General features: G+C 40.5%; 2 protein-coding genes across 3 annotated transcripts in view; one reads left to right on the top strand and one right to left on the bottom strand.

Moving 5' to 3' along the window:
* Window positions 1–20,015, top strand: part of LOC110513814 (zinc finger protein 721-like) — a 49,359-nt gene extending 29,344 nt beyond the window's left edge. The window contains exons 9-11 of the mRNA XM_036942547.1: window positions 15,243–15,373; window positions 15,575–15,752; window positions 18,315–20,015. Of these exons, the coding sequence (XP_036798442.1) occupies window positions 15,243–15,373; window positions 15,575–15,752; window positions 18,315–19,477 (1,472 nt within the window). The 3' untranslated portion in view covers window positions 19,478–20,015. The remainder of the gene's footprint in view (window positions 1–15,242; window positions 15,374–15,574; window positions 15,753–18,314) is intronic.
* LOC110512827 (piggyBac transposable element-derived protein 4) lies at window positions 303–8,183 on the bottom strand. 2 transcript variants are annotated; one of them, XM_036942206.1, is made up of 3 exons: window positions 7,645–8,183; window positions 4,887–5,001; window positions 303–2,429 (listed from the first exon to the last, which is right to left on the bottom strand). In XM_036942206.1, exons 1-3 carry the CDS (start codon window positions 7,880–7,882, stop codon window positions 689–691), a joined length of 2,094 nt encoding a protein of 697 aa, XP_036798101.1. In that variant the 5' UTR covers window positions 7,883–8,183; the 3' UTR covers window positions 303–688. The 2 variants fall into 2 exon arrangements, 1 of the variants encoding a protein (XP_036798101.1); XR_005035694.1 differs by lacking the exons at window positions 303–2,429; window positions 4,887–5,001 and adding an exon at window positions 6,639–6,699 and having other exon boundaries at window positions 7,645–7,783.
* Window positions 20,016–25,845: the final 5,830 nt, after the last annotated feature.

Raw genomic sequence — 25,845 nt, 5'->3', positions numbered from 1 at the left:
CAGACCCTACCAACCAACTGACAGACCCTACCAACCAACTGACCAACCTTTCAACCTACCTTACCTTATTAAAAACCTCTTCGGGTTACTTTGTGCAATTTCCACCTGAAGACATACCCTAATCTAACTGCCTGTAGCTCTGGCCCAGAAGCAAGGATATGCATATTCTTGGTACCATTTGAAAGAAAACACTCTGAAGTTTGTGTAAATGTGAATTGAATGCAGGAGAATATAACACCATAGATCTGGTAGAAGAAAATACAAGGAAATAAACATACGTTTTCTGTTTTTATTGTTGCTGCATCATCTTTCAACTGAAACAAGAACATCCAAACACACAGATAGGATGCTGGGGGTGGTTTGAATGGAGAACATAAGATGGCAACAGTATTTGAAAAAAGTTTCAGAAAGATATCTTCAGGAATGAGTGAGCTACATGACATTGAGTATATAGTCACCTAGGTGTCCCACACAAGTTGCCCAAATGTACCCAAGTGGCCGAATTGGTACAGTGATACATTTTGAAGTAAATTACTATATACAAAACACTTGAATGCCATTCTAACATACCACCCCCCCCCCCCCCCAAAAAAAAATATGAACATTTGAAAAAAATTTAAAATAACAAGGGTAACTATTTACGCACATTCAATGTATAATGTACAATATTGTGAAGACCCTCAGTCCTCTACACAATATTGTTCTTCTGATGCCATGCCCAATAGCAGTCTCTTTCTGCTGTAAAGCAGAGGGTTACTGAACAGCTGGTGCAGGTGATGGGGCATTTCCTGTGACACAGAACACAACGACGTCTCCCTACTGTGCCCTTTTTGCCCCGAGGCACATTCATGTCTGCAGAGATGAATCTGGGCAGGTGAACACAACTAGTTGGAGCAGAGGGGACAGACGTAGAGGGGACAGAAGGTGCTACAGTGGACTTGCTGTAGCTAGCAAGCTCCTGGATGAGCTGCTCCCTGAATGCTAGCTGTGAGATGGGGGGCTGTCCACAGCTCTTAGCCATTTCCTTCTGGAGGATGAAGGCATTCACCACAGCAATGTCAATGAAATGATAGAAAAATGTCTTATACCATTTCATTGTCTTGTGGAGAACATTGTAGTATCCTATCAGCGCATCTGACAGGTCCACACCTCCCATGCTCTTGTTGTAGTCCTTGATGGCTGCAGGAATGGGGACATTTTTGGTGGTCCATGCCCCTGTAGCGTCCTTCACACGCCTGACGACGTGATCACCACTGAAGGACTTGTGGATAGTGGAGCACATCGCCACCTCTCTGGTGTCCATCCACTTCACAAACAGCAGGCCATCTTCACGGATCCATCTCATGGTACCCCGCTCAGCCCGCTTAGGCATGTCGTTCACCTTTGTTTTCGGGAAACCCACTCTGTTGGTCCGAATGGTGCCACAAGCCCACACATCCCGCTTCCTCAGGTCTGTGAACAGGGTACGGCTTGTGTAGAAGTTATCCACAAACAGTTTGTAGCCCTTCCCTAGCAGCTGAAAATCTAATAACTGCATAACGGAGTCATAGCTTAGTCTCTTACCGGTCGCATTCTTACCCTCATAGACAAAAAAATTGCACGTGTATGCACACGCAGAATCGGCCAAAACAAACAGTTTGTAACCCCATTTAGTCGGTTTGTTACGCATGTAGAGTTTTAGGCCATTTCTGGCCTTTGAGGCTACCATCCTCTCATCTATGGAAAGGTTCTGGGCAGGCTGAAAATAGGCTTTGCAAGCCTCAACGATGCTGGTGTAGAGAGGTTTTATTTTGCACAGCCTATCAAACCTTGCTGTGCCTCTCATCTTCTCATTGTCCTCATCAACTTCTGGGTCACTGATATGAAGCGCCCCTGAGATTGTCAGAAACCTTTTGCATGATATGACAGTGGATGGGAAAGGCAGTTGATAGAGGGGAGCAGATTTCCAGTAGTCCTTCAGGGTTTTTAGCTTCACAACACCCATGTAAATGACCATAGAAAAGTAACAAAAAAGATCTGACCTGGAAATGGGCTTCCATGTCTCTTTCTTGCCTTCCTGCTTCTTAGCTCCGTACTTATTAGTGTTCAACACCAGGGAATCAACAACTGCCGAGGTGAAAAACAGCTGAAAAAGTTGCATGGGGCTGTACTTAGAGGTCATGTCCAGCTGAGGTCCTGATGGCCTCTTCGGTCTGAATACTGGAGGTGTAGGCAACACATCCTCCTCCAGCACAGAGTGCCAACGACCCTCCTCCTCTCTGATTGCAGGTTTAGCTCTTCCCCACCTCCGCTTCTTTGTCACAGACTTCCCACCTGGCAGGGCGGGGGTAGGTGTGGAGCCGGAGACAGCAGGGGTCCAGCTAGATGATCCAGCTCCTGTCGGGGATGGGCACCTTGGCAGTGGGGGCTCCCAATCAGAATCGGAGGGACTGTGAAATAAAGACACAGAAACACAGATTATATTAGAGTAGGGAACGTAAATCACTCAGGTGAGGTTCTGTTCCGTTCCATGTTTAGATTTAGTTTTAAATACATATCATGTTTACAGACACACACCCAAAGGGAAAGCCATGTGGCACCTCAACAAACATTCCTGAATATATATATATATATACACACATGTCAAATATTTCAAACAACGGCATGTCAATCCAATCGAGATCCTCACCATACAGAAACACGTCCTCAAAATGACTGTCCAAACTTGACACACAATCCGATAGATCTTCTTGAACTTCCGTGTCACTTTCTCTTTCAATCTCGTCAATAATATCATGTAGATCTGTATACCTGGACTTTGCCTTTGCTTTCCCAGATTTACTTGCCATAATTCCTTCAATAAAATAGCGAATAAAATGATCTTGACTCAATACTGCTTCGCGCAAAGAAAATGTCTCCTTCTGGTGGAAATTCCAATGGCGAATGGCTGCGTTACGCTCGACTTTCATTCAAGAGCTGGTCTTCCCGGATATAAACAATAGATAATTCCATTTACCTCAGCCCATTGGCTGTCTACCAAGCGAGATTTCAAGAGGATCAGTGGTGATTATTTCTGCCCACAGTCATTCAAAGAAGCACTGGTGATATCATTGGCCACAATGAGGTCATTGTTTGCTGTGTTCAAATCAGTACGCTTGTAAAAAGAACCATCAAGTATGGTTGTGTTACTAACAAACAGAGCATTTCAATGAAACCAACCATGACTAGATAAACGCCAATGCTGTGACTAATTGCATCGAATGTATCGTTGAATGTTGAAGGATACGGAATTCATGACACAAGCCTTTTACAAAATGGATTTAATTGAACAAAACCATTTATTGTGAAGATTGGACCTTTTGTATTGCCAAAAGAAGAAGATCTTCAAAGGTAATTGATTATTTTAGTGCTATTTCTGGCTTTTTGTGGCGCTAATGCTTGGTTGGAAAATGCTAGTAATACTTGTGTGTGTGGCGCGCTGTCGTCAGATTATCGTAAGATTGCTTTCGCCGAAAGCATTTTAAAAATCTGACACTGTGGTTGGATTAAGAGGAAGTAAAGATTTTAGATGTTAGATACATGTATTTACAAGAACGTTTAATATTACGAATTGTGCATTTGGTATCTTTGCACTATGCTATTTCACCAGATGTTAGCCTATGCGGGACGCTAACGTCCCACATAGCCTAAAGAGGTTTTAACCTCTTAACTTCTTCGATATAGGGGGTGCTCTTATAATTTTTGGATGAAAAACGCACCCCAGAGCTCTTCCAGATCTACCAGCCACACAGACTGAGGCCACAGAAAATGCACAAAAAGAGGGTGAAGGAGAGAGAATGCTCACAGAGCCAAAAGCGCACCCAGAAAGGGATGTGAAGCCACCAGTGGCTGAAAGACTATGTTACGTGGAGAAAACATACTGCTGGGGAACATACCCAGCAAAAAAGAGACTGTACCTAAGTTAATGTTCATACTGTGTGATTGAATGCTTTCATACGGTTTCAGGATGGGAATTAGCATGTTAGAGAATAATACTGGTTTCCAAATTGCATTTCAGTTATGCTTCAGTGGTTATGCATGTTGAGTTCTTGTTCATGGGAGAGGGGAAGATGTAGTAGGATGTCCCTTGGGGGTATCCGTACCTATGTAGGACATGCGAGGGTTAGGTTAATAAACAGGCTGGAGCTAGAACCTCGTTGTCGCGCATCCTTATTTTAGATCATACTACAGTTTGACATGTTTCTACAAACTTTTATTGTACTTTTAAAAAACCTTGTCTGGACTTTGTGCCCGCACCTTGTGCATTCGGATTACTGGACTAAACGTGCGAACAAAAAGGAGGTTTTTGGTCATAAAGAGGGACATTATCGAACAAAACAAACATTTATTGTTTAACATGGAGACCTGGGAGTGACACCAGATGATCAGAGGTAAGTGATTAATTTTAATCGCTATTTCTGACTTTTGTGACACCTCTCCTTGGTTGGAAAATGGCTGTATGGTTCTGTGGCTAAGGGCTGACCTAACAATTATTTGGTGTGCTTTCGCCGTAAAGCCTATTTGAAACAGGACAATATGGCTGGATTTACAACAAGTTTATCTTTAAAATGGTTTATAATACTTGTATGTTTGAGGAATTTTAATTATGGGATTTCTGTTGTTTTTAATCTGGCGCCCTGCAATTTCACTGGCTGTTGTCGAGGTGGGACGCCCTTGTACCAGAGAGGTTAACAAGAAATTTGTGGAGTGGTTGAAAAACGAGTTTTAAGGACTCCAAACTAAGTGTATGTAAACTTTGACTGTGTGTGTGTGTGTGTGTGTGTGTGTGTGTGTATGTATATATAAATAAATATGCAACCATTTAAACAACTGCATTAGCATGAGAAGTAAAAACTTGTTTTACTTACTGATCAAAAAGTGGATCTTCTCCTTCCAAAAACATTTCTTCCACGCTGGAATCAAAACTCTGGTCACTCACAGAGTCCTCATCCATTCCTTCTGTGTCACTCTCCTGGTCAATTTCTGCAATAATATCATCAAAATGATTATACTTGGACTGAGATTTAGCTTTTCCACTCTTAGTAACCATGTTTAACTTTTTCAGACTTGAGAAGTCTGTAGAAGAGAACGTACTGCTGTGAAACGTAAACTACCGTGCATCTGGTTTCCTTTCACCAGAGAATGAACTCTGTTGTGCACAGCTCTAGCATGATGGCTGTTTGTCCTACAAACGGCGTTCACATACTGCTGGAAATCCCAGCTCATTGGCTATCTAGCTAGGTTTCAAAACGATAGGTGGTCATTGGTCCAAGACCCTTCATGGGCTAATTCAGGTCTTGTATAGCCAATACGTAATGTAGAATCATGAAATATGTTTGGTTGCCTTCTAGAGTGTCTGAGGATTGCACAGAAACCGAACTTGACCGTGTTAAGCTATGTTTGATTGCTAACAAAATTTGATTTAAAAAATTGTTTTGTTGCAAGTTGAAAGAGTCGGAATTCATGCAGAATGCTGTTTACAACACGGATCGTGTTAGGATATACATGTCCTTTTGTCAATTAAAATAACATTACATTTATCATAAATACAGTGTAGACATTGCTAATGTTGTAGCGGAAAATGGCTGATTATCTACATAGAGGCCCATTATGATCTATACAGAGGCCCATTATTATCTATACAGAGGCCCATTATTATCTATACAGAGGCCCATTATTATTTACACAGAGGCCCATTATTATCTACAGAGGCCCATTATTATCTACAGAGGCCCATTATTATCTACATAGAGGTCCATTATTATCAACCATCAGTCCTGTGTTCCAATGGCACGTTGTGTTAGCTAATCCAAGTTTTATCATTTTAAAATGCGAATCGAACATTAGAAAACGCTTTTGGAATTATGTTAGCACAGCTGAAAACTGTTGTTCTGATTAAAGAAGCAATAAAACTGGCCTCCTGTAGACTAGTTGAGTATCTGGAGCATCAGCATTTGTGGCTTTGATTGTCGATGTTATTTTAATGGACCAAAAAAATGATTTTCTTTCAAAAACAAGGACATTTCTAAGTGACCCCAAACTTTTCAACGGTAGTGTATATATAGAAATACATGTTTAAAATTTGCACCAATTGATTGGTGAAAAGAACAGGTGGCTAAAGTCAAACAAGATTTTAATTAGTCGGGGACAGCCCCACTGGTAAAAGATACTAGTCCATCTTCATGTCAACTAACAGAACTCTGCTGGTTGTCCTGGTAACAGATACCAGTGGGAAGATCTATTATTTTTGTTCAAACTAAACTACAGCACTTACTTTGATGAGTCAAATCTGATCCTTTCTTCTCTTCTCCTCCTCTCACAGTTCCACTCAGCCCCGTTGTTTTCCTGCAGTCCACCAGCAGCACAGACAACCTCTTCCTACCCAGCAGTAAGGTGCTACCGGAAGAGGTACGAAACGGGGACTCCGGGAGGGAGGAGGGGCTAGCGTTGTCCTGGTAACCATAAAGAGGGGACACAGACGCATATCATTATGGATGCTGATGTCACTGTTGAAAAAGTGCTTTACAGAAGCCCAGACCAGACCCTGAGAGCAAGCTGTATGCTAGACAAAACCAAGCTGTACCATCTGGTGTTCTGATCTGGAGAGACTCTTCTCTACTTTGTCAGCATCAGGATGTTGTTGAGGCTCCCCAGAGGATCCACAATAGTCATGTCTGTCTCCTGTGTGAATGAGAACATCAAAAATATGGTAAACTTATCAACTTCTATTGCAATCACAGAGTCTTACAGGAGGAATGAATACATATCTAAAAGGGGACTAAATTAGCCACTTTAATTGTGTTTTTTATATTGTTTGTGATCAGTGGTGTAAAGTACTTAAGTAAAAAATACTTTAAAGTACTATTTAAGTAGCTTTCCGGGGAATCTGTACTTTACTATTTTTGACTAATTGTACTTTTACTTCACTACATATATAAAGAAAATGTACTTTTTACTCCATACATTTCCCTGACACCCAAAAGTACTCATTATTTTTCGAAGGCTTAGCAGGTCAGGAAAACGGTCCAATTCACTCACTAATCAAGAGAACATCCCTGGTAATCATTACTGGCTCTGATCTGGCGGACTCACTAAACACACGTTTCAATTGTAGATTGTCAGAGAGTTGGAGTGTGTCCCTGGCTATCCGTCAATAAAATAAAAACAAACAAGAAAATGGCACCATCTGGTTTGCTTAATATAAGGAATTAGAAATGATTTATATACTTTTGATACTTCAGTATATTTTAACTTTTACTCAAGTAGTATTTTACTGGGTGACTCACTTTTACTTGGGTACTTTTCCCACCACTGTGATGCAAATGTGAAAGGGCCGTTCCACAAAATGGGTGCATTTTGCGTCCACTTGATATTTTAAGTAGAAATGCAGTGTATACTATATTTTAAAACCCGGCTATACTAGAATAAGTGCACTTTAATATAGACCACATAGAGAATTCAATAAATCAATTTTTGAAGTTCCAAAAATATATGTACCGATGGCAGATTGCCCCTTAATAAACAATTCCTACAGTACTGAACAACATATTCAAGTGTAGAACTTCAGTATAATGCCCCTTTAAAAACAACTGCATAGTTTGTGCCCGTTTTTAAGACAGTACTCACTGGTGGTAATCGGATCTTCAGTCTCATTTTTCACTCCCAAAACGTCTTCCTCTTTTATTGAGATATCCTCCTCTTTTACTCCAAAAGGGTCTTCCTCCTCTTTCAATTTTACGGCATCTTCCTCCTTTTTGATTCTGAAAGCTTCTACCTCTTTTTCCACTTTGACAACCTCGTTCCCATATTCCTCTTTCACTGTAATATCATCCTCTTGTTTCAATGTGATAGCCTCCTTATTCATTCTTCAAGCTTCTTTGCCTCCTTTCACCAGTTTCTTTCTCCGTCTAGATTAGTGAGTTTATGCTCCGGGAGATTAGCCTAGTGCAGTATCAATGTAACACATTTGATAATTTAACAAGCAAATTACGTTTAAATGAACCAGTAGATATGTAAACAGAATTATGTTGAAAACACTAAGAGTAATATACACAAGATTGGTCTAAAGAGCTCCAATGTTTCGGTTTTTAGGTTTGCTAGCAAGGCACAGCGTGGTTAAATCAGAAGCCTTTTGTCGCTGTTGAAGAAGCCTCATGTCCCGTCCACTAGATTATACGTCACGCAAGAAGCATCACCTGAAAAATTCATATCGCCATCTGCTGACTGGAGTGGGTAACGCAAATTGGAAAATATGAATTCAATGTTCAGTCTGGCAAGCAATGTCATAAGAAGTAATTTAAAAATAACCAGATGTTATGTTCTTACTTCTTACAGCCAATACTTCCCTTCCAGGATTGGCCTGCCTATTAGGCAGGATTAGGTATGTATATAGACTCTCTTTTTTTTCTACTGTTTTATTGACTTGTTAATTGTTTACTCCATGTGTAACTCTGTGTTGTCTGTTCACACTGCTATGCTTTATCTTGGCCAGGTCGCAGTTGTAAATGAGAACTTGTTCTCAACTAGCCTACCTGGTTAAATAAAGGTGAATTTAAAAAAATAAAAAATTAAGGGTGACAGATAGAATAGTGTGGCATACTCTGAGCTAAATTGACAAAGGCTCATCGCGAACAACACATAACACTTCCTATGGTGGCATATGGGCTATTTAGGCAAGTGTTGGTGTCTCCCATCTTCACAGAGGAACTCTATATCTCTGTCAGAGTGACAAGCAGGTTCTTGGTAACCTCCCAGACCAAGGCCCTTCTCCCCTGATTGCGCAGTTTGGCCAGGCGGCCAGCTCTAGGAAGAGCCTTGGTGGTTCCAAACTTTTCCTTTTAAGAACGATGGTAGCCACTGTGTTCTTTGGGAACTTCAATGCGGCATTTTTTTGTTGTTGTCTCCCTTCCCCATATCTGTGCCGGCGCTCTACGGACAATTCCTTCCACTTCATGGCTTGGTTTTTGCTCTGACTTGCGCTGTAAACGATGGGACCTTATATAGACAGGTGTGTGCCTTTCCAAATCATGTCCAATCAACTGAATTTACCACAGGTGGACTCCAATGAAGTTCTAGAAACATCTCAAGGATGATCAATGGAATCAAGATGCACCTGAGCTCAATTTTGATTCTCATAGCAAAGGGTCTGAATACTTATGTAAATAAGTTATTTCTGTTTAAAAATACATATACATTTGTAATACTTTCTAAAGGCACTGTATGTATAAACATATATTTTCCTTTGTTTTCCACTAACCCTATCACCCCTTCCCTAATTGGAGGAAACGAATGCACAACAACTTTCAGGCTTCTATGTCCAGCTTATACGTACCATGTACATTTTACAGACAATGTGTTATACAATAGTTATATTTAGTTTGTTTTTAATCCTATCCTCAGTTACCCTAAACCTCTCCCATCTATCTCTGAAGACCATCCAGTCCTATCCTTCAGTTACCCTAAACCTCTCCCATCTATCTCTGAAGACCATCCAGTCCTATCCTTCAGTTACCCTAAACCTCTCCCATCTATCTCTGAAGACCACCCAGTCCTATCCTTCAGTTACCCTAAACCTCTCCCATCTATCTCTGAAGACCATCCAGTCCTATCCTTCAGTTACCCTAAACCTCTCCCATCTATCTCTGAAGACCATCCAGTCCTATCCTTCAGTTACCCTAAACTTCTCCCATCTATCTCTGAAGACCACCCCGTTTGATTTCTATTTGCCATATATTTTTAACTGTGCTGTTTCACAAAAGTTCTTGACCTTTATATTCTCATAGTTGCTAGTAAATTAAAAATAAACATGTTTGCTAAAAGTATTATTATATTATTGATCAATTGACTATGACTTTTCAAATCCCCCAGTAGTGCTGTCTGCAGAGTTAGCTCCAGGTAAATGTTGCCATTCCTTCACCTGCGACCAAAAACAAGCTACATATGGACAGTACCAAAACAAATTATCTAAAATGATCAAATGATTCTGTCTCTTCGTAGCTAGATCTGCAGAGGTTCATAATTTTCTTTAACCAATTTTGGTCTTTAATTATTATTAATTTTTTTCACCTTTATTTAACAAGGTAGGCAAGTTCTCATTTACAATTGCGACCTGTCCAAAATAAAGCAAAGCAGTTCCACACATACAACAACACAGAGTTACACATGGAGTAAAACAAACATACAGTCAATAATACAGTAGAAGACCAAGTCTATATACAATGTGAGCAAATGAGGTGAGATAAGGAAGGTAAAGGCAAAAAAGGCCATGGTGGCGAAGTAAATACAATATAGCAAGTAAACCATTGGAATGGTAGATTTGCAGTGGAATAATGTGCAAAGTAGAAATAGAAATAATGGGGGTTTTATTATTATTTCTTTTTTTATCAATTAGTAACCAGAATGTTCTGTCTTTTCTGGTGGATTAAACTGAAATTGCAACCATCTTCCTATGGCTTTCATTGTGCATCTGTAAAACTGTGTGAGGGTTTTAGGTGACAAGCCTGATGTTGAAGAGGCTCTGTTGCACCTTCTTCACCACAGTGTGTTCTTGGGGTCATTTCATTGTGCATCTGTAAAACTGTGTGAGGGTTTTAGGTGCCTCCTGATGTTGAAGAGGCTCTGTTGCACCTTCTTCACCACAGTGTGTTCTTGGGGTCCTTTAATGCTGCAGAAGTGTTTTGGTACCCTTCCCAAGATTTGTGCCTCAACGTAATCCTGTCTCGAAGTTCTACGGACAATTCCTTCGACCTCATGGCTTGGTTTTTGCTCTGACAGTCTCATAGCAAGGGGTCTGAATAATTACTGTTATGTAAATAAGGTATTTCTGTTTCTATTTCTGCCAAAGACACAACAGTTGATTTAGTTGCAATCTTACTGGCAGCAATATCCTTGCCTGTGAAGCCCTTTTTGTGCAAAGTAATGATGACGGCACGTGTTTCCTTGCAGGTAACCATGTTTGACAGAAGAAGAACAATGATTCCATGCACCACCCTCCTTTTGAAGCTTCCAGTCTGTTATTCGAACTCAATCAGCATGACAGAGTGATCTCCAGCCTTGTCCTCGTCAACACTCACACCTGTGTTAACGAGAGAATCACTGACATGATGTCAGCTGGTCCTTTTGTGGCAGGGCTGAAATGCAGTGGAAATGTTTTTTGGGGATTCAGTTCATTGCATGGCAAAGAGGGACTTTGCAATTATTTGCAACTCATCTGATCACTCTTCATAACATTCTGGAGTATATGCAAATTGCCATCATACAAACTGAGGCAGCAGACTTTGTGAAAATGTATATTTGTGTCATTCTCCAAACTTTTGGCCACAACTGTACAGTGTTGGTAGGCTACCTACATGATGAGATTATTATGGATAAGAGAGATATTATTTTATTTGTCAAATGACAACCAAGCATCGATCATCATGTCACCAGAATAAGACCCTCAAAATGTATTGGAAAGGAGCATCAAGCTCATCACATGCACTTTCACCACCCTGTGAAGTTCATAACTTATTTCATCTGTAGCCTAATAAACTGCATGGTTTCCCAAGTCATAGTGGGAGGACCAATCAACATTTCATCACGTGGCTCCACGTTTAACTAAGATGTGATGGTTATTATATAAATATTTGTACGTAAAGGAGTTTCCACCGCCATTTCTCACTTATTCATTTTTACTGACACAAAAAGACCCCACCATGTAAAACAAACCAACAAATTGTCTATCTGCATTTATAAAAGTGTACAGGCATATCCTGTTTCCATCAGCCCGGTCATTACTTTTGAAATGGTTGGATCAATATCCACCTTCATGATATGGATGAAGCCTGATTTGGAATGTCTGAGTAGTTCTATATGATGTCATAATTCACCCCTCTGATAATCAAGTGATATTTGGAATGTCTGAGTAGTTCTATATGATGTCATAATACACCCCTCTGATAGTGATACATTTGCTCTATTGTTTCCATGTCAGTTGGTTTCCCACTCTGATGATTTATATCTGACAGAGGGGCTTTAAATGAATAGTATGGTCACATTTTACAGATTGTGGCTCGGTATGTTGATGTAAACTATTTATTGATAATGTATTTTCCTATTCAGATTATACATCTGCATAGACTCAAACAGTATTTTAAAGTTGATTTAAAAAATATATATAAATTGTACACTTCTATTTTCACAATTTGAATTATTATTAATCAAACACTCCTATAGCAACAATACACTGCAGCTTTGACATCAAGAAGAGAACGGGCTGATGGGTGGTGGTGCTACTCTATAGGTAAGGCTGTTCAATATGAATGTTCAATACACACAATAGGTTGATCAGTAGCCAGTTAGCTAGCTGCTACAGTCCAATATCAATGTTCAATACACACAATAGGTTGATCAGTAGCCAGTTAGCTAGCTGCTACAGTCCAATATCAATGTTCAATACACACAATAGGTTGATCAGTAGCCAGTTAGCTAGCTGCTACAGTCCAATATCAATGTTCAATACACACAATAGGTTGATCAGTAGCTAGTTAGCTAGCTGTCCAGTCTAATACAAATGTTCAATACACACAATAGGTTGATCAGTAGCCAGTCAGTTAGCTGCTACAGTCCAATATCAATGTTCAATACACACAATAGGTTGATCAGTAGCCAGTTAGCTAGCTGCTACAGTCCAATATCAATGTTCAATACACACAGTAGGACTGTTGACCAATATGAATGTTCATAATGAGGGAGAAATAAAGGTGGGCTCTCCTGTCAACATGGGACTCCTGCTGCAGGTAGCCTAGCAGTTAATGGTGTTGGGCCAGTAACTGAAAGATCCCTGGTTTGAATCCCAGAGAGGACTAGGTGAAAAATCTGTCAATGTGCCCTTGAGGGCAGCAGGAGCCTCTCAATTAGTCTCTTCTGAGGGAATGTGTTGTGTTGTGTTGTGCAATTGAAGTCCAGAAACAAAGGGAGAAGGTGATAAGAGGAGAGCACATAGATGCAAGAAGGAATAGAACGTGTCTGTAATGAAAGTGAACTGTGTTTATGCATGATCAGGGGCGTATTCATTCAGCCGATTCTGTTGACAAACGTTTCTTAAACAGAACACAACCAGGATAAACATACGTGAATTTGTCCAATAGAACCTCTATTTCAGCTAGATGCAGGCGAGAGTGTGCAAGGCGATATTGAATGTGTCACTGTCTGTCACCTCAAAATTTTCTCTCGACCTGTGTGAACCTACATTCTAAACTTTCATTCATAAGCTAGGTTGCTAGGTGTAGGCATAGGCTAGGTAGTATCATGTTGTAGCCTAAACCTACCACTGTTACATTGAACAGGGTGAACGGAATATGAATGACAGTCGTCCAACATGCTGTAGTAGAAATAAGGCCATGCCCATGAAAAAACAAATCGTCCTCCCTCATCTTAAACGGCACTGACCACCACTGTTTGGATGGTGGACCATTCTTGGTACACATGGGAACTGTTGAGCTGAAAAACCCAGCAGCGTTGCAGTTCTTGACACAAACCGAGGCGCCTGGCACCTACTACCATACCCCGTTCAAAGTAACTTAAATATTTTGTCTTCCCCATTTACCCTCTGAATGGCACACATGCACAGTCCATGTCTCATGTCTCACGGCTTAAAAATCCTTATTTAACCTGACTCCCCCCTTCATCTACACTGACTGAGGTGGATTTAAGTAGTGACATCAATAAGGGATCATAGCTTTAGCCTGGATTCACCTAGTCTTTCTAAGTCATGGAAGGAGCAGGTGTTCTTAATGTTTTGTCTACCCAGTGTAAAGCACTACAGATAATCAAGTGCTATTTGCATGTGATGCATTTGTTCTTTTGTTTACAGGACGATTTGTATCTTATAGAGCGTGGCTTTAAGGGAAAAGTATGGTCACATCTAATAAAAACGAATGTGAAAAATGAACAGAGAAAATGTATATTAACACACTACCTATTCATAGAAGTATTTATTCATCATCCACATATTCATATTAAGATCTACGTCTGTGTACAGGAACGTATCATTTGTAAGAAGCAAGAGAAAATGTATCAGTTTATTGTTAAATTACGTTCTTTCTAATACAACGTGTCGTAACTATTGTTTCCAAACTGCATTACCCACTCCAATCAGCAGATGGCGATGGACGTCTTTCAGGTGATGCTTCTTGTGTGACGTATAATGGACTGGACGGGACACTTCTTCAGGAACAACAAAACGGCTTCTCTTTCAACCACCTCGGTAGCTTGCTAGCCAATATAAAACCGATATATTGCCGCTTTACACCGTGTTTGTGTACATTAGCTAATCTCAGTGTTTTAAACGCATTTCTGTTGACTTATCATCTGATGACTTTTAACCTAATGTTCTTGTTAAATTTGAAAACGTGTTAAAGATTGATACTGAGGTTAGCACTAGGCTAGTCGCTAATGCTAACTAGCTAACATCCCTGACCATGAGTTCACTAAACTACTCCTCCCCTGCTAATGTAGAGGTGGTCTGCTGGACGGAAAAAGAAGCTCTGGGACTGAACATTGTCGTGGAAGATGAGGGTGTTACAGTGAAAGAAGAGGAGTGTGTTACAGTAAAAGAAGAGGAGGCTGTTACAGTGAAAGAAGAGGAGTGTGTTACAGTAAAAGAAGAGGAGGCTGTTACAGTGAAAGAAGAGGAGGCTGTTACAGTGAAAGAAGAGATAGCATCCTCTTCCTCTCTAAAAGGTTCTATCTCAGTAAAGGTGAAGGAGGAAGACGTTTTGGGAGTGAAAGAGGAGGAGACAGAATATCAGATTAACACTAGTGAGTACTGTCTTAAACAGGGGCACAAACTATGCCGTTGTTTAACTAATGTGGGGTTTTTAAGGGCATTCTACTGAAGTTCTACACTTTAATAAGTTTCGTACTCTATAAATTGTTAAATGTAAAATCTGCATTTGGTACATATATTTTGGGGACTTAGATTTAGATGTATTGAATTCTCCATGTGGTCTACATTAAAGTGCACCTCATCTAATGTAACAGTCTTTTAAAATTCAATATTGGTGCAAATTTTCTACTTAAAAGATCAATGGGACGCAAAAGCCAACCAATTTGTGGAACAAACCTTTTACATTTGCATCACAAACAATATTTTCGGAAATCATGATGAAAGTGGCCATTTTAGGTCCTTTTAGACATATTAATGCCTCTTGTAAGACCCTATGATTGCAATAGAAGATCATAAGTTTACAATCGGTTTCATGTTCTCGTCCACACAGGAGAGAGACATGACTATCCTGGATCCTCTGGGGAGCCTCAACAATATCCTGATGCTGACGAGGCAGAGAAGAGTCTCTCCAGATCAGAACACCAGATGGTACAGCTTGGTCTGGTCTAGCATACAGCTTGGTTTGGTCTAGCATACAGCTTGGTCTGGTCTAGCAAACAGCTTGGTCTGGTCTAGCATACAGCTTGCTCTATCGAGGGCTGGGCTGGGTTTCTGTAAAACACTTTATGACAACAGTGATATCAGCATCCATAAAGATATGTGTCTGTGTCCCCTCTTTATGGTTACCAGGACAACGCTAGCCCCTCCTCCCTCCCGGAGTCCCAGTGTCGAGCCTCTCCCGGTAGCAACTTACTGCTGGGTATGAAGAGGTTGTCTGTGCTGCTGGTGGACTGCAGGAAAACAACGGGGCTGAGTGGAACTGTGAGAGGAGGAGAAGAGAAGAAAGGATCAGATTTGACTCACCGAAGTAAGTGCTGTAGTTTAGTTTGTACAAATATAATAGATCTGCCCACTGGTATCTGTTACCAGGACAACCAGCAGAGTTCTGTTTGTTGACAGGAAGATAGACTGGTATCTGTTACCAGGACAACCAGCAGAGTTCTGTTAGTTGACAGGAAGATAGACTGGTGGATATGGATGTTATGAATATCATAACACTGAAAAAGGATTCTGCCAATGAAAAGAGAGAAACCAATAGACCATATAAAAAGTTAGCTTTAGACGGAAAGTCTCAAGATGATCTGATGTAAGGTGCAAATTTTACAAAACTTGTCCTAACAACATTATGGATGTGACATTGCCTGTCCCAGTGAACCCCCCCCCCCCCCCCAAGACTTTTGAAGCGGCAGACAAAACTCCAGACACTTCAATTTGTTCTGCATTGCTTCATTAACGTCTGATCTACAGAACGTGTTAAACATGCAAATGTACAGTTGTAGTCAGACGTTTACATACACCTTAGCCAAATACATTTATACTCAGTTTCACAATTCCTGACATTTAATCATAGTAAAATTTCCCTGTTTTAGGTTAGTTCACCATTTTATTTTAAGAATGTGAAATGTCAGAATAATAGTTGAGAGATTTATTTCAGCTTTTATTTCTTTCATCACATTTCCAGTGGGTCAGAAGTTTACATACACTCAATTCGTATTTGGTAGCATTGCCTTTAAATGATTTAACTTGGGTCAAACGTTTCATCTCTAGGAGACCGAACGCGTCTCCTTCCTGAGCGGTATGACAGCTGCGTGGTCCCATGGTGTTTATACTTGCGTACTATTGTTTGTACAGATAAACATGGTACCTTCAGGCGTTTGGAAATTGCTCCCAAGGATAAACCAGACTTGTAGAGGTCTACATTTTCTTTTCTGATGTCTTGGCTGATTTCTTTTGATTTTCCCATAATGTCAAGCAAAGAGGCACTGAGTTTGAAGGTAGGCCTTTGAAATACATCCACAGGTACACCTCCAATTGGCTCAATTGATGTCAATTAGCCTATCAGAAGCTTCTAAAGCCATAACATAATAATTTTCGGGAATTTTCCAAGCTGTTTAAAGGCACAGTCAACTTAGTGTATGTAAACTCCTGACCCACTGGAGTTGTGATACAGTGAATTATAAGTGAAATATGACATTTGTGGAGTGGTTGAAAAACTAGTTTTGATGACTTAGTTTTGTTGCTTACAGTTTAGTTTCCTCCACTGTCCCCATACTGGACTCAAACTAGTGATCATCTGCTTCTCATCACATGTGACCGCTCTCCTTGACAATGAACCGCTGGAGCGATACAAAAGGTACCAGTTGGACAGCTCCATCTGTGATGTTTCAAGCTGTGGAGTGAGTTTAAAAGGTACCAGTTGGACAGCTCCATCTGTGACGTTTCAAGCTGTGGAGTGAGTTTAAAATATACCAGTTGGACAGCTCCATCTGTGACGTTTCAAGCTGTGGAGTGAGTTTAAAATATACCAGTTGGACAGCTCCATCTGTGACGTTTCAAGCTGTGGAGTGAGTTTAAAATATACCAGTTGGACAGCTCCATCTGTGACGTTTCAAGCTGTGGAGTGAGTTTACGGCACGTTCTCACCTCCGTTACACATGTTCAGGTTGACTTTCCCATGGAATCGACCATATACACTACCAGTCAACTACTCATTCAAGGGTTTTTCTTTATTTTTACTATTTTCTACATTGTAGAATAATAGTGAATATATCAAATCTATGAAATAACACTTATGGAATCATAGAGTAACCTAAAAAGTGTTCAACATTAGGCCACACCTGTCAGGTAAATGGATTATCTTGGCAAAGGAGAAATTTGAACTAACAGGGATATAAACACATTTTGCACCGAATTTGAGAGAAATAAGCTTTAGTGCGTATGGAAGAATTCTGGGATATTTCAGCTCATGAAACATGGGACCAACACTTTACATATTTATAGTTTTTGTAACATCTACCCCAAATATTTCACATTCTTTTTTACTTTTCCCAAAATATCATGAAATGAATGATAGTCCAAATGTGTGAACGTCTAAATTAGAAATTGGTTTTAACAGCAATGTGTCGAACCCTTTCCACAACGGGGAGATGTTACTGATGTGCTTTGTGTCTTCCACGTAAAAACAAGTTTTGGACTTCCACTTTAAATGACTATAAATGACTACTAAATGTTTAAGGAAGTGTGTAGGTCACATTCTGTATCATACAGCTATGACGGTTATATATTTACAACCACCTGCTTGATAGGAATCCAGCGATGTCTGTGTCTTGAGTGTCATAGGACTGTCTAGTGTTTTGTGTTCTGACTAGTAAAACAGAAATACAAATAAGTCTTGTAAACAGTAATTACCAGGATGCTCTACAACATTTGTTTTAAAATCACACAAAAATGGTTTTAAATGATGAAATGTTTGAAAGCTGGCCTCAGGTTATTGAGGGATCTGATTTGGTTTAAAGTTCATAGCAAGGCAGTTTTATCATGTGGAGATTTCATTCTGCTCTGTCTTAAAAATAAACTCTGTCTTTGGCAGGAGGAAAACCAAACTTGGACGAACCAAAGACGTCCAAACCAGCAAGACAACACCTCTGCTCCCAGATTGGAAAGAGTTTTACCAAGTCAGTAAGCCTGAAAATACATGAGGGAATACACACAGGGCAGGAGCCCTTCCTTTGCTCCCAGTGTGGGAAGAGTTTTAAGCGGTTAGACACCCTCAAAGCTCATGAGCGTATACACACAGGGGAGAAGCCTTACAAATGCTCAGACTGTGGGATGGCATTTTACTCATCACACTCACTTAAAAGTCACGTGAGAATTCACACAGGGGAGAAGCCTTTCCATTGCTCTCAGTGTGAGAAGAGTTTTAAGCGGTTAGACACCCTCAAAGCTCATGAGCGTATACACACAGTGGAGAAGCCTTTCCATTGCTCCCAATGTGGGAAAAGTTTTAAGCGGTTCCTCACCCTCAAAGCTCATGAGCGTATACACACAGGGGAGAAGCCTTTCCATTGCTCCCAGTGTGGGAAGAGTTTTAAGCGGTTAGACACCCTCAAAGCTCATGAGCGTATACACACAGGGGAGAAGCCTTACAAATGCTCAGACTGTGGGAAGATATATTACTCATCACACTCACTTAAAAGTCATATGAGAATTCACACAGGGGAGAAGCCTTACCTCTGCTCCCTATGTGGAAAGAGTTTTAGTCACTTTGGAAACATGAAAGCTCATGAGCGAATACACACAGGGGAGAAGCCTTACCACTGCTCCCAGTGTGGAAAGAGTTTTAACTATTCAGGAAACCTAAAAGAGCACATGAGACTGCACACAGGGGAGAAGCCTTACAAATGCTCAGACTGTGGGAAGACCTATTACTCTTCACAGTCACTTAAAATTCATGTGAGAATCCACACTGGGGAGAAGCCTTACCTCTGCTCCCAGTGTGGAAATAGTTTTAGTCACTTAGGAACCCTGAAAGTTCACCAGCGACTACACACAGGGGAGAAGCCTTACCACTGCTCCCAGTGTGGAAAGAGTTTTGGCCAAGTAGGAACCCTGAAAGCTCATGAGCGAATACACACAGGAGAGAAGCCTTACCACTGCTCCCAGTGTGGAAAGCGTTTTAACCATTCTGGAAAGCTGAAAAAGCACGTGAGAATTCACACAGGAGAGAATAATTACTTCTCCTTGACTTCTTAAAATGCATCAGAGAACATACACAGTGCTCCCAGTGTCTTTAATTGTTGACTGAGAATGTGTTTGCTTGTTTATACCATATGAATTTAAATTGTACAATGTATACTCAAAAATATATTTGTGTGTTTTTATTAGAAAACATGAATTGAATATGGAGTACAGTGGTTCGTCCTTTAAAAGTTGCAGCGTACTGCAGCACAGCTTGCATGGTGCCACAGAATTCTATGGCATGTTATTTACGTGTCGACCACTGTCACCAATAATGCTAGTAAGTGCTAGTTTGACCACCAGAGGGCATCTTTGAGAAGCATTTGATTGCCTTCAATAGTGGCTGTACTAGAGAATTTACAACTTGTTTTTGTAAGAACAATGTAAATGGGACTGATATCAAGAAATGTTTCTTTATTAATTTGATTAACCTGAACCCAGTTTCGCTAGCGGAACCCCTCGCCAACAGCCAATGAAATTTCAGCCAAATAAAAATCAACAGAAATCTCATAAATCAAATTTCTCAAACATACAAGTGTAAGATATAATTCTCGTTAATCCAGCCACAGTGTCTGATTTCAAAAATGCTTTACAGCGAAAGCTCCACAAATGATTATGTTAGGTCACCACCAACTAACAGAAAAACCCAGCCATTTTTCCAGCCAAAGAGAGGAGCCACAAAAAGCACAAATAGAGATAAAAATGAATCACTAACCTTTGATGATTTTCATCAGATGACAATCATAGGACTTTATGTTACACAATATATGTATGTTTTGATTGATAAAGTTCATATTTATTAAAAAAATCTCATTTTACATTGGCGCGTTACGTTCAGTAGTTCCAACATGCGGTGATTGTGCAGAGAGACACATGAATTCACAGAAATACTCATTATAAATGTTGATGAAAATACAAGTGTTATGCATGGAACTTTAGATACACTTCTTAATGCAACCGCTGTGTCAGATTTCAAAAAAACTTACGGAAAAAGCATAATCTGAGAACGGCGCTCAGAGCCCAAACCAGCCAGAGAAATATCTGCCATGTTGGGTAGTCAACATTAGTCATAAATAGCATTATAAATATTCACTTACCTTTGATGATCAGTTCCACAATAAATGCTTGTTTTGTTTGTTAATGTCCATCATTTATGTCCATTTATGACCAAATAGCTTCTTTTCTTGGTGACGAAAAGTTCAAAAAGTTATATTACAGGTCAAAGAAACTTGTCAAACTAAGTACAGAATCAATCGTTAGGATGTTTTTAACATAAATGTTCAATAATGTTCCAACCGGAGAATTCCATTGTCTGTAGAAATGCAATGGAAAACAAGCTAACTTTGTCATGAACGCGCGTGGTCAGCTCGTGGGACTCAGGCAGACCTCTGACTCATTCCCCTCTCATTCAGCCCCACTTCACAGTAGAAGCATCAAACAAGGTTTTAGAGACGGTTGACATCTAGTGGAAGCAACATGACCAATATCCCACTGTGTATTCGATAGGGGTGAGTTCAAAAACTACACACCTCAGATTTCCCACTTCCTGTTTGGATTTTCTCTCAGGTTTTTGCCTGCCATATGAGTTCTGTTATACTCACCGACATCATTCAAACAGTTTTAGAAACTTCAGAGTGTTTTCTATCCAATACTAATAATAATATGCATATATTAGCATCTGGGACTGAGTAGGAGGCAGTTCACTCTGGGCACTCTATTCACTCTATTAATCCAAAAATGAAAATGCTGCCCCCTATCCCAAGAAGTTCATATTATGGTGTTTAAATTACAAAGAAAACTAAAAACCCTCTGGGTTTCCGTAAGGATGGAAAATATGGCCCTGTACAACGTGACGGTCTGGAGTAGGCTACAGTACTGGGCTATTTAGCTAAAGAATCCCCGTGTCGTGCTGGCACACCGGAGAACGAGGTTCAATTCCCAGACGTGGAGGAAGGAGTAGGCTGTTCTTGTAAATAAGAATTTGTTCTTAACTGACTTGCCTAGTTAAATAAAGGTTACACTAAGAGCATAACATTTCTACACCATAATTGTATAATGGTAGTCTAACCAATACCCAAACGGAGAAAACAATCTAATTCATTTATCAAGACCAGTCCCCATGCTTGTCTCAGAGCAGCGCGAAACAGTGCTAAAATAGTTGGAGGCTTTTGCTTCAAATCCTATTGGTTCTAATCCTATTGCTTCTAGCTTCAATATGCTCTTTAAATAAATAAGACCTACACCACTTTAAACAGCATATTACTCAACACTAGTGAGACTCATGACACCTACAGTAAATTGAAAAATATGACCTGACTCTCCGCCAATAATTACATATAGAAGATTCTAAATTAAAACCAAAAGCCGCCGCATTGGTCTCCCAGTGACGGCCGGCGCGGGTATCGAACCTGCATCAGAGAGGTGTTGGTAAAGGTATATTGTCCTGATAATAGCACATAATGGGCTATTAAAATACTGTACGTGGTGTCCAGGTCAGGATAACCAAAATATTTCTTTATTAAAGACTATCAGAAAGAATGTTGATACTTATTTATTTTGATCCAAAGCCATGGATGAGTGAGTCACTCAGCTATATGTAGGTGGCGGCTATATGACTGTGCCATCAACTTGATAGGATATAACAATATTTTGGAGGTTATTTTGTTTTCAAAAAACGAAAGTGAGTGATTGTAATCTGAATAAAGGCCAAAATAATATTTATAAAGGCCAAAACATGTATTTCTGTTTTTAGAGGGAGAGAAACGCTGGGCCAGTTGTGCTCCGCCCTGTGGGACTCCCAATCACAGTCAGATGTGATACATAACAATACTTTTTGCTGTATTATTTGTTTGGTCTTTTCTGGTGGATTAAACTGAAATTTCAACCAATCACGGCCGGTTGTGATACAGCCAACCTAACTAAGAAATACATTTGATGATAGAAGTCTCCCCCTATCCTCCTTCTAGGCAAGTCTATTGTCCAGCTTCTTGCTAATAGTCATAATGGCGCTGTACGACATGACCGTGTGTGTTTTGAAAGAGTGTTTTCCAGTTAGCAACCATTTGTTTACCTTCATTAGACAACTTTGTTCCAATATTTATGTCATTCATTGATATTTATTGCCATAGTAGTTCGTTATGGATCCATAACTAAATAAACATCTGCATTTTGAAAGAGGATTTGTATCATTATTAAAGAAAGCATAAAGATGTTGATGAAGATATACTGTACTGCTGTTTTGAGTTAGAAATGTAACACTTAAGAGTACTTAAGCATTGCAGGGAGGGGGATGTTCACACCTACAGTAGCCGGGATATAAAGAGTCTATTGTCCTGCTAATCGGGCTACAAGTGTTTGAAAACCTGTTTTGAAAATGCCACCACTACTGTAATTTTCATTTTTTATTTTACCTTTATTTAACTAGGCAAGTCAGTTAAGAACAAATTCTTATTTTCAATGACGGCCTAGGAACAGTGGGTTAACTGCCTGTTCAGGGGCAGAACGACAGATTCAGATTGTCGACCTTGTCAGCTCGGGGGTTTGAACTTGCAACCTTCCAGTTACTAGTCCAACGCTCTAACCACTAGGCTACCCTGCCGCTCCAGCATCTTGTTTACATTCTTTATTTTAACCACGTCACAAATCATTTGTATCTACCTTTCCAATTGCTTTTAGAGTTTGGGATTTACAAATGTGCACTTTTCATATCATTTTTTGTTAAATCCAGTGCGAATTTAAGTATAACTTTTGACTGAGGCCTTTAGTGAGAGGTCTACTGCTTTAATATTGAATAATATCTGCCCTCCGAATTAATATCTAAGGGGCATTTTTCACACCATTATTAGTTACATTGTTTTAGTTTGAACGTGCAGACAGGCTCTAAGAACAGCGGGAGCGTTTCCCTAGTCAGCGCCATTATGAATGCAATGCCCCTTAAAGTGTTGCTCTGTGCTACCCAGTGGAGTGGGGTGGGGTGTGGTGGGGGTCCAACCCCCCTTCCTCCTTCTCCCTTTCCCATACGGTGTTACAGTGAAAGACAAGAAAGAACCTTTCAGAATGGAAGAGGTGGCTGTTATCGTGAAAGAACCTTTTAGAGAGGAAGAGGATGCTGTCTCAATAAAAGTGAAGGAGGAAGACGTTTTGGGAGTGCAAGAGGAGGATACAGAATATCAGATTAACACCAGTGAGTACTGTCTTAAACAAGGGCACAAACTGTTGTTGAACTAATGTGGGGTTTTAAAGGGGCATTCTACTGAAGTTCTACACTTGAATATGTTGTTCAGTACTGTATAAATTGTTTAATTGTCAATCTGTCGTTGGTACATACATTAGATTTTTTGGATGCCTACAAATCTGGATCCCTACAAATCAGCAGGACCAGACAATCTGGACCCTGTCTTTCTAAATATTATCTGCCGAGTGTTCCAATCCCTATTACCAGCCTGTTCAACCTCTCTTTCGTATCGTCTGAGATCCCCAAAGATTTGAAAGCTGCTGCGGTCAACCCCCTCTTCAAAGGGGGAGACACTCTAGACCCAAACTGTTATAGACCTATATCCATCCTGCCCAACATTTCTAAAATCTTCAAAAGCCAAGTTAACAAACGATCACCGACCAGTTCGAATCCCATCGTACCTTCTCCACTATGCAATCTGGTTTCCGAGCTGGTCATGGGTGCACCTCAGCCACGCTCCAGGTCCTAAACGATATAATATCCGCCATCGATAAAAGACAGTACTGTGCAGCCGTCTTCATCGACCTGGCCAAGGCTATCGACTCTGTCAATCACCGCATTTTTATCGGCAGACTCAATAGCCTTGGCTTCTCAAATGACTTCCTCGCCTGGTTCACCAACTGCTTCTCAGATAGAGTTCAGTGTGTCAAATCGGAGGGCCTGTTGTCCGGACCTCTGGCAGTCTCTATGGGGGTGCCACAGGGTTCAATTCTCGGGCCGACTCTTTTCTCTGTATATATCAATGTTGCCCTATTGCTGCTGGTGACTCTCTGATCCCCCTCTACTCTGACGACACCATTCTGTATACATCTGGCCCTTCTTTGGACACTGTGTTAACAAATCTCCAAACGAGCTTCAATGCCATACAACACTCCTTCCGTGGCCTCCAATTGCTTTTAAATGCTAGTAAAACTAAATGCATGCTCTTCAACCGATTGCTGCCCGCACCCGCCTGCCAGACTAGCATCACTACTCTGGACGGTTCTGACCTAGAATATGTGGACAACTACAAATACCTAGGTGTTTGGTTAGACTGTAAACTCTCCTTCCAGACTCACATTAAGCATCTCCAATCCAAAATTACATCTAGAATCGGCTTCCGATTTCGCAAGAAAGCCTCCTTCACTCATGCTGCCAAACATACTCTCGTAAAACTGACTATCCTACCGGTCTTTTACTTTGGCAATGTCATTTACAAAATAGCCTCCAACACCCTACTAAGCAACCTGGATGTTGTCTATCACAGTGCCATCCGTTTTGTCACCAAAGCCCCATATACTACCCTACATATTTGTCGCCAAACCCACTGGCTCCAGGTCATCTATAAGCCTTTGCTAGGTAAAGCCCAGCCTTATCTCAGCTCACTGGTCACCAAAGCAACACCCACCCATAGCACACGCTCCAGCAGGTATATTTCACTGGTCATTCCCAAAGACAACACTTCCTTTGGCTGCCTTTCCTTCCAGTTCTCTGCTGCCAATTTGTTTATGTGTAACTCTGTGTTGTTGTTTTTGTCGCACTGCTTTGCTTTATCTTGGCCAGGTCGCAGTTGTAAATTAAAACTTGTTCTCAATTAGTCTTCCTGGTTAAAAAAAGGTTAAATAAATGCAAATTTAAAAATACCTTCATGAGGTTCTATAGTAGCAAGGATCTGACACCTCCAGAGGGCTTGATGGCTCAATCCACCAGAGGTCTGGCTACAACATATACATTGTTTAAAGGCATCTCTGTTCAAGAGATCTGTAATGAAGCATGTTGTGGTGATGAACCTTCATGAGGTTCTATAGCAGCAAGGATCTGACACCTCCAGAGGTCTTGATGGCTCAATCCACCAGAGGTCTGGCTACAACATATACATTGTTTAAAGGCATCTCTGTTCAAGAGATCTGTAATGATGCATGTTGTGGTGATATACCTTCATGAGGTTCTATAGTAGCAAGGATCTGACACCTCCAGAGGGCTTGATGGCTCAATCCACCAGAGGTCTGGCTACAACATATACATTGTTTAAAGGCATCTCTGTTCAAGAGATCTGTAATGATGCATGTTGTGGTGATGAACCTTCATGCGGTTCTACTGACTGGACATCACTACACATACGGTGAGTAGAGTGGGGACCTCTGAGCGATGGTCCTGTCTAGACTTGGCA

Source organism: Oncorhynchus mykiss, chromosome 13 (assembly GCF_013265735.2).
Source record: "Oncorhynchus mykiss isolate Arlee chromosome 13, USDA_OmykA_1.1, whole genome shotgun sequence".
Lineage (NCBI taxonomy): Eukaryota > Metazoa > Chordata > Actinopteri > Salmoniformes > Salmonidae > Oncorhynchus > Oncorhynchus mykiss.
Note: the sequence above shows the minus strand (reverse complement) of the source record. Positions and strands in the feature narration are given on the sequence as shown.

What these genes read in the sequence shown, in the direction of transcription:
- LOC110512827 (XM_036942206.1), bottom strand. Translation starts at nt 7,882, where the DNA reads ATGAATAAGGAGGCTATCACATTGAAACAAGAGGATGATATTACAGTG. An exon ending in TGAAGATCCGATTACCACCA is followed by an intron (nt 5,002 to 7,644) that starts GTGAGTACTGTC and finishes ATATTATTGCAG; the next exon opens with AAATTGACCAGGAGAGTGAC. An exon ending in GAAGATCCACTTTTTGATCA is followed by an intron (nt 2,430 to 4,886) that starts GTAAGTAAAACA and finishes TTTATTTCACAG; the next exon opens with TCCCTCCGATTCTGATTGGG.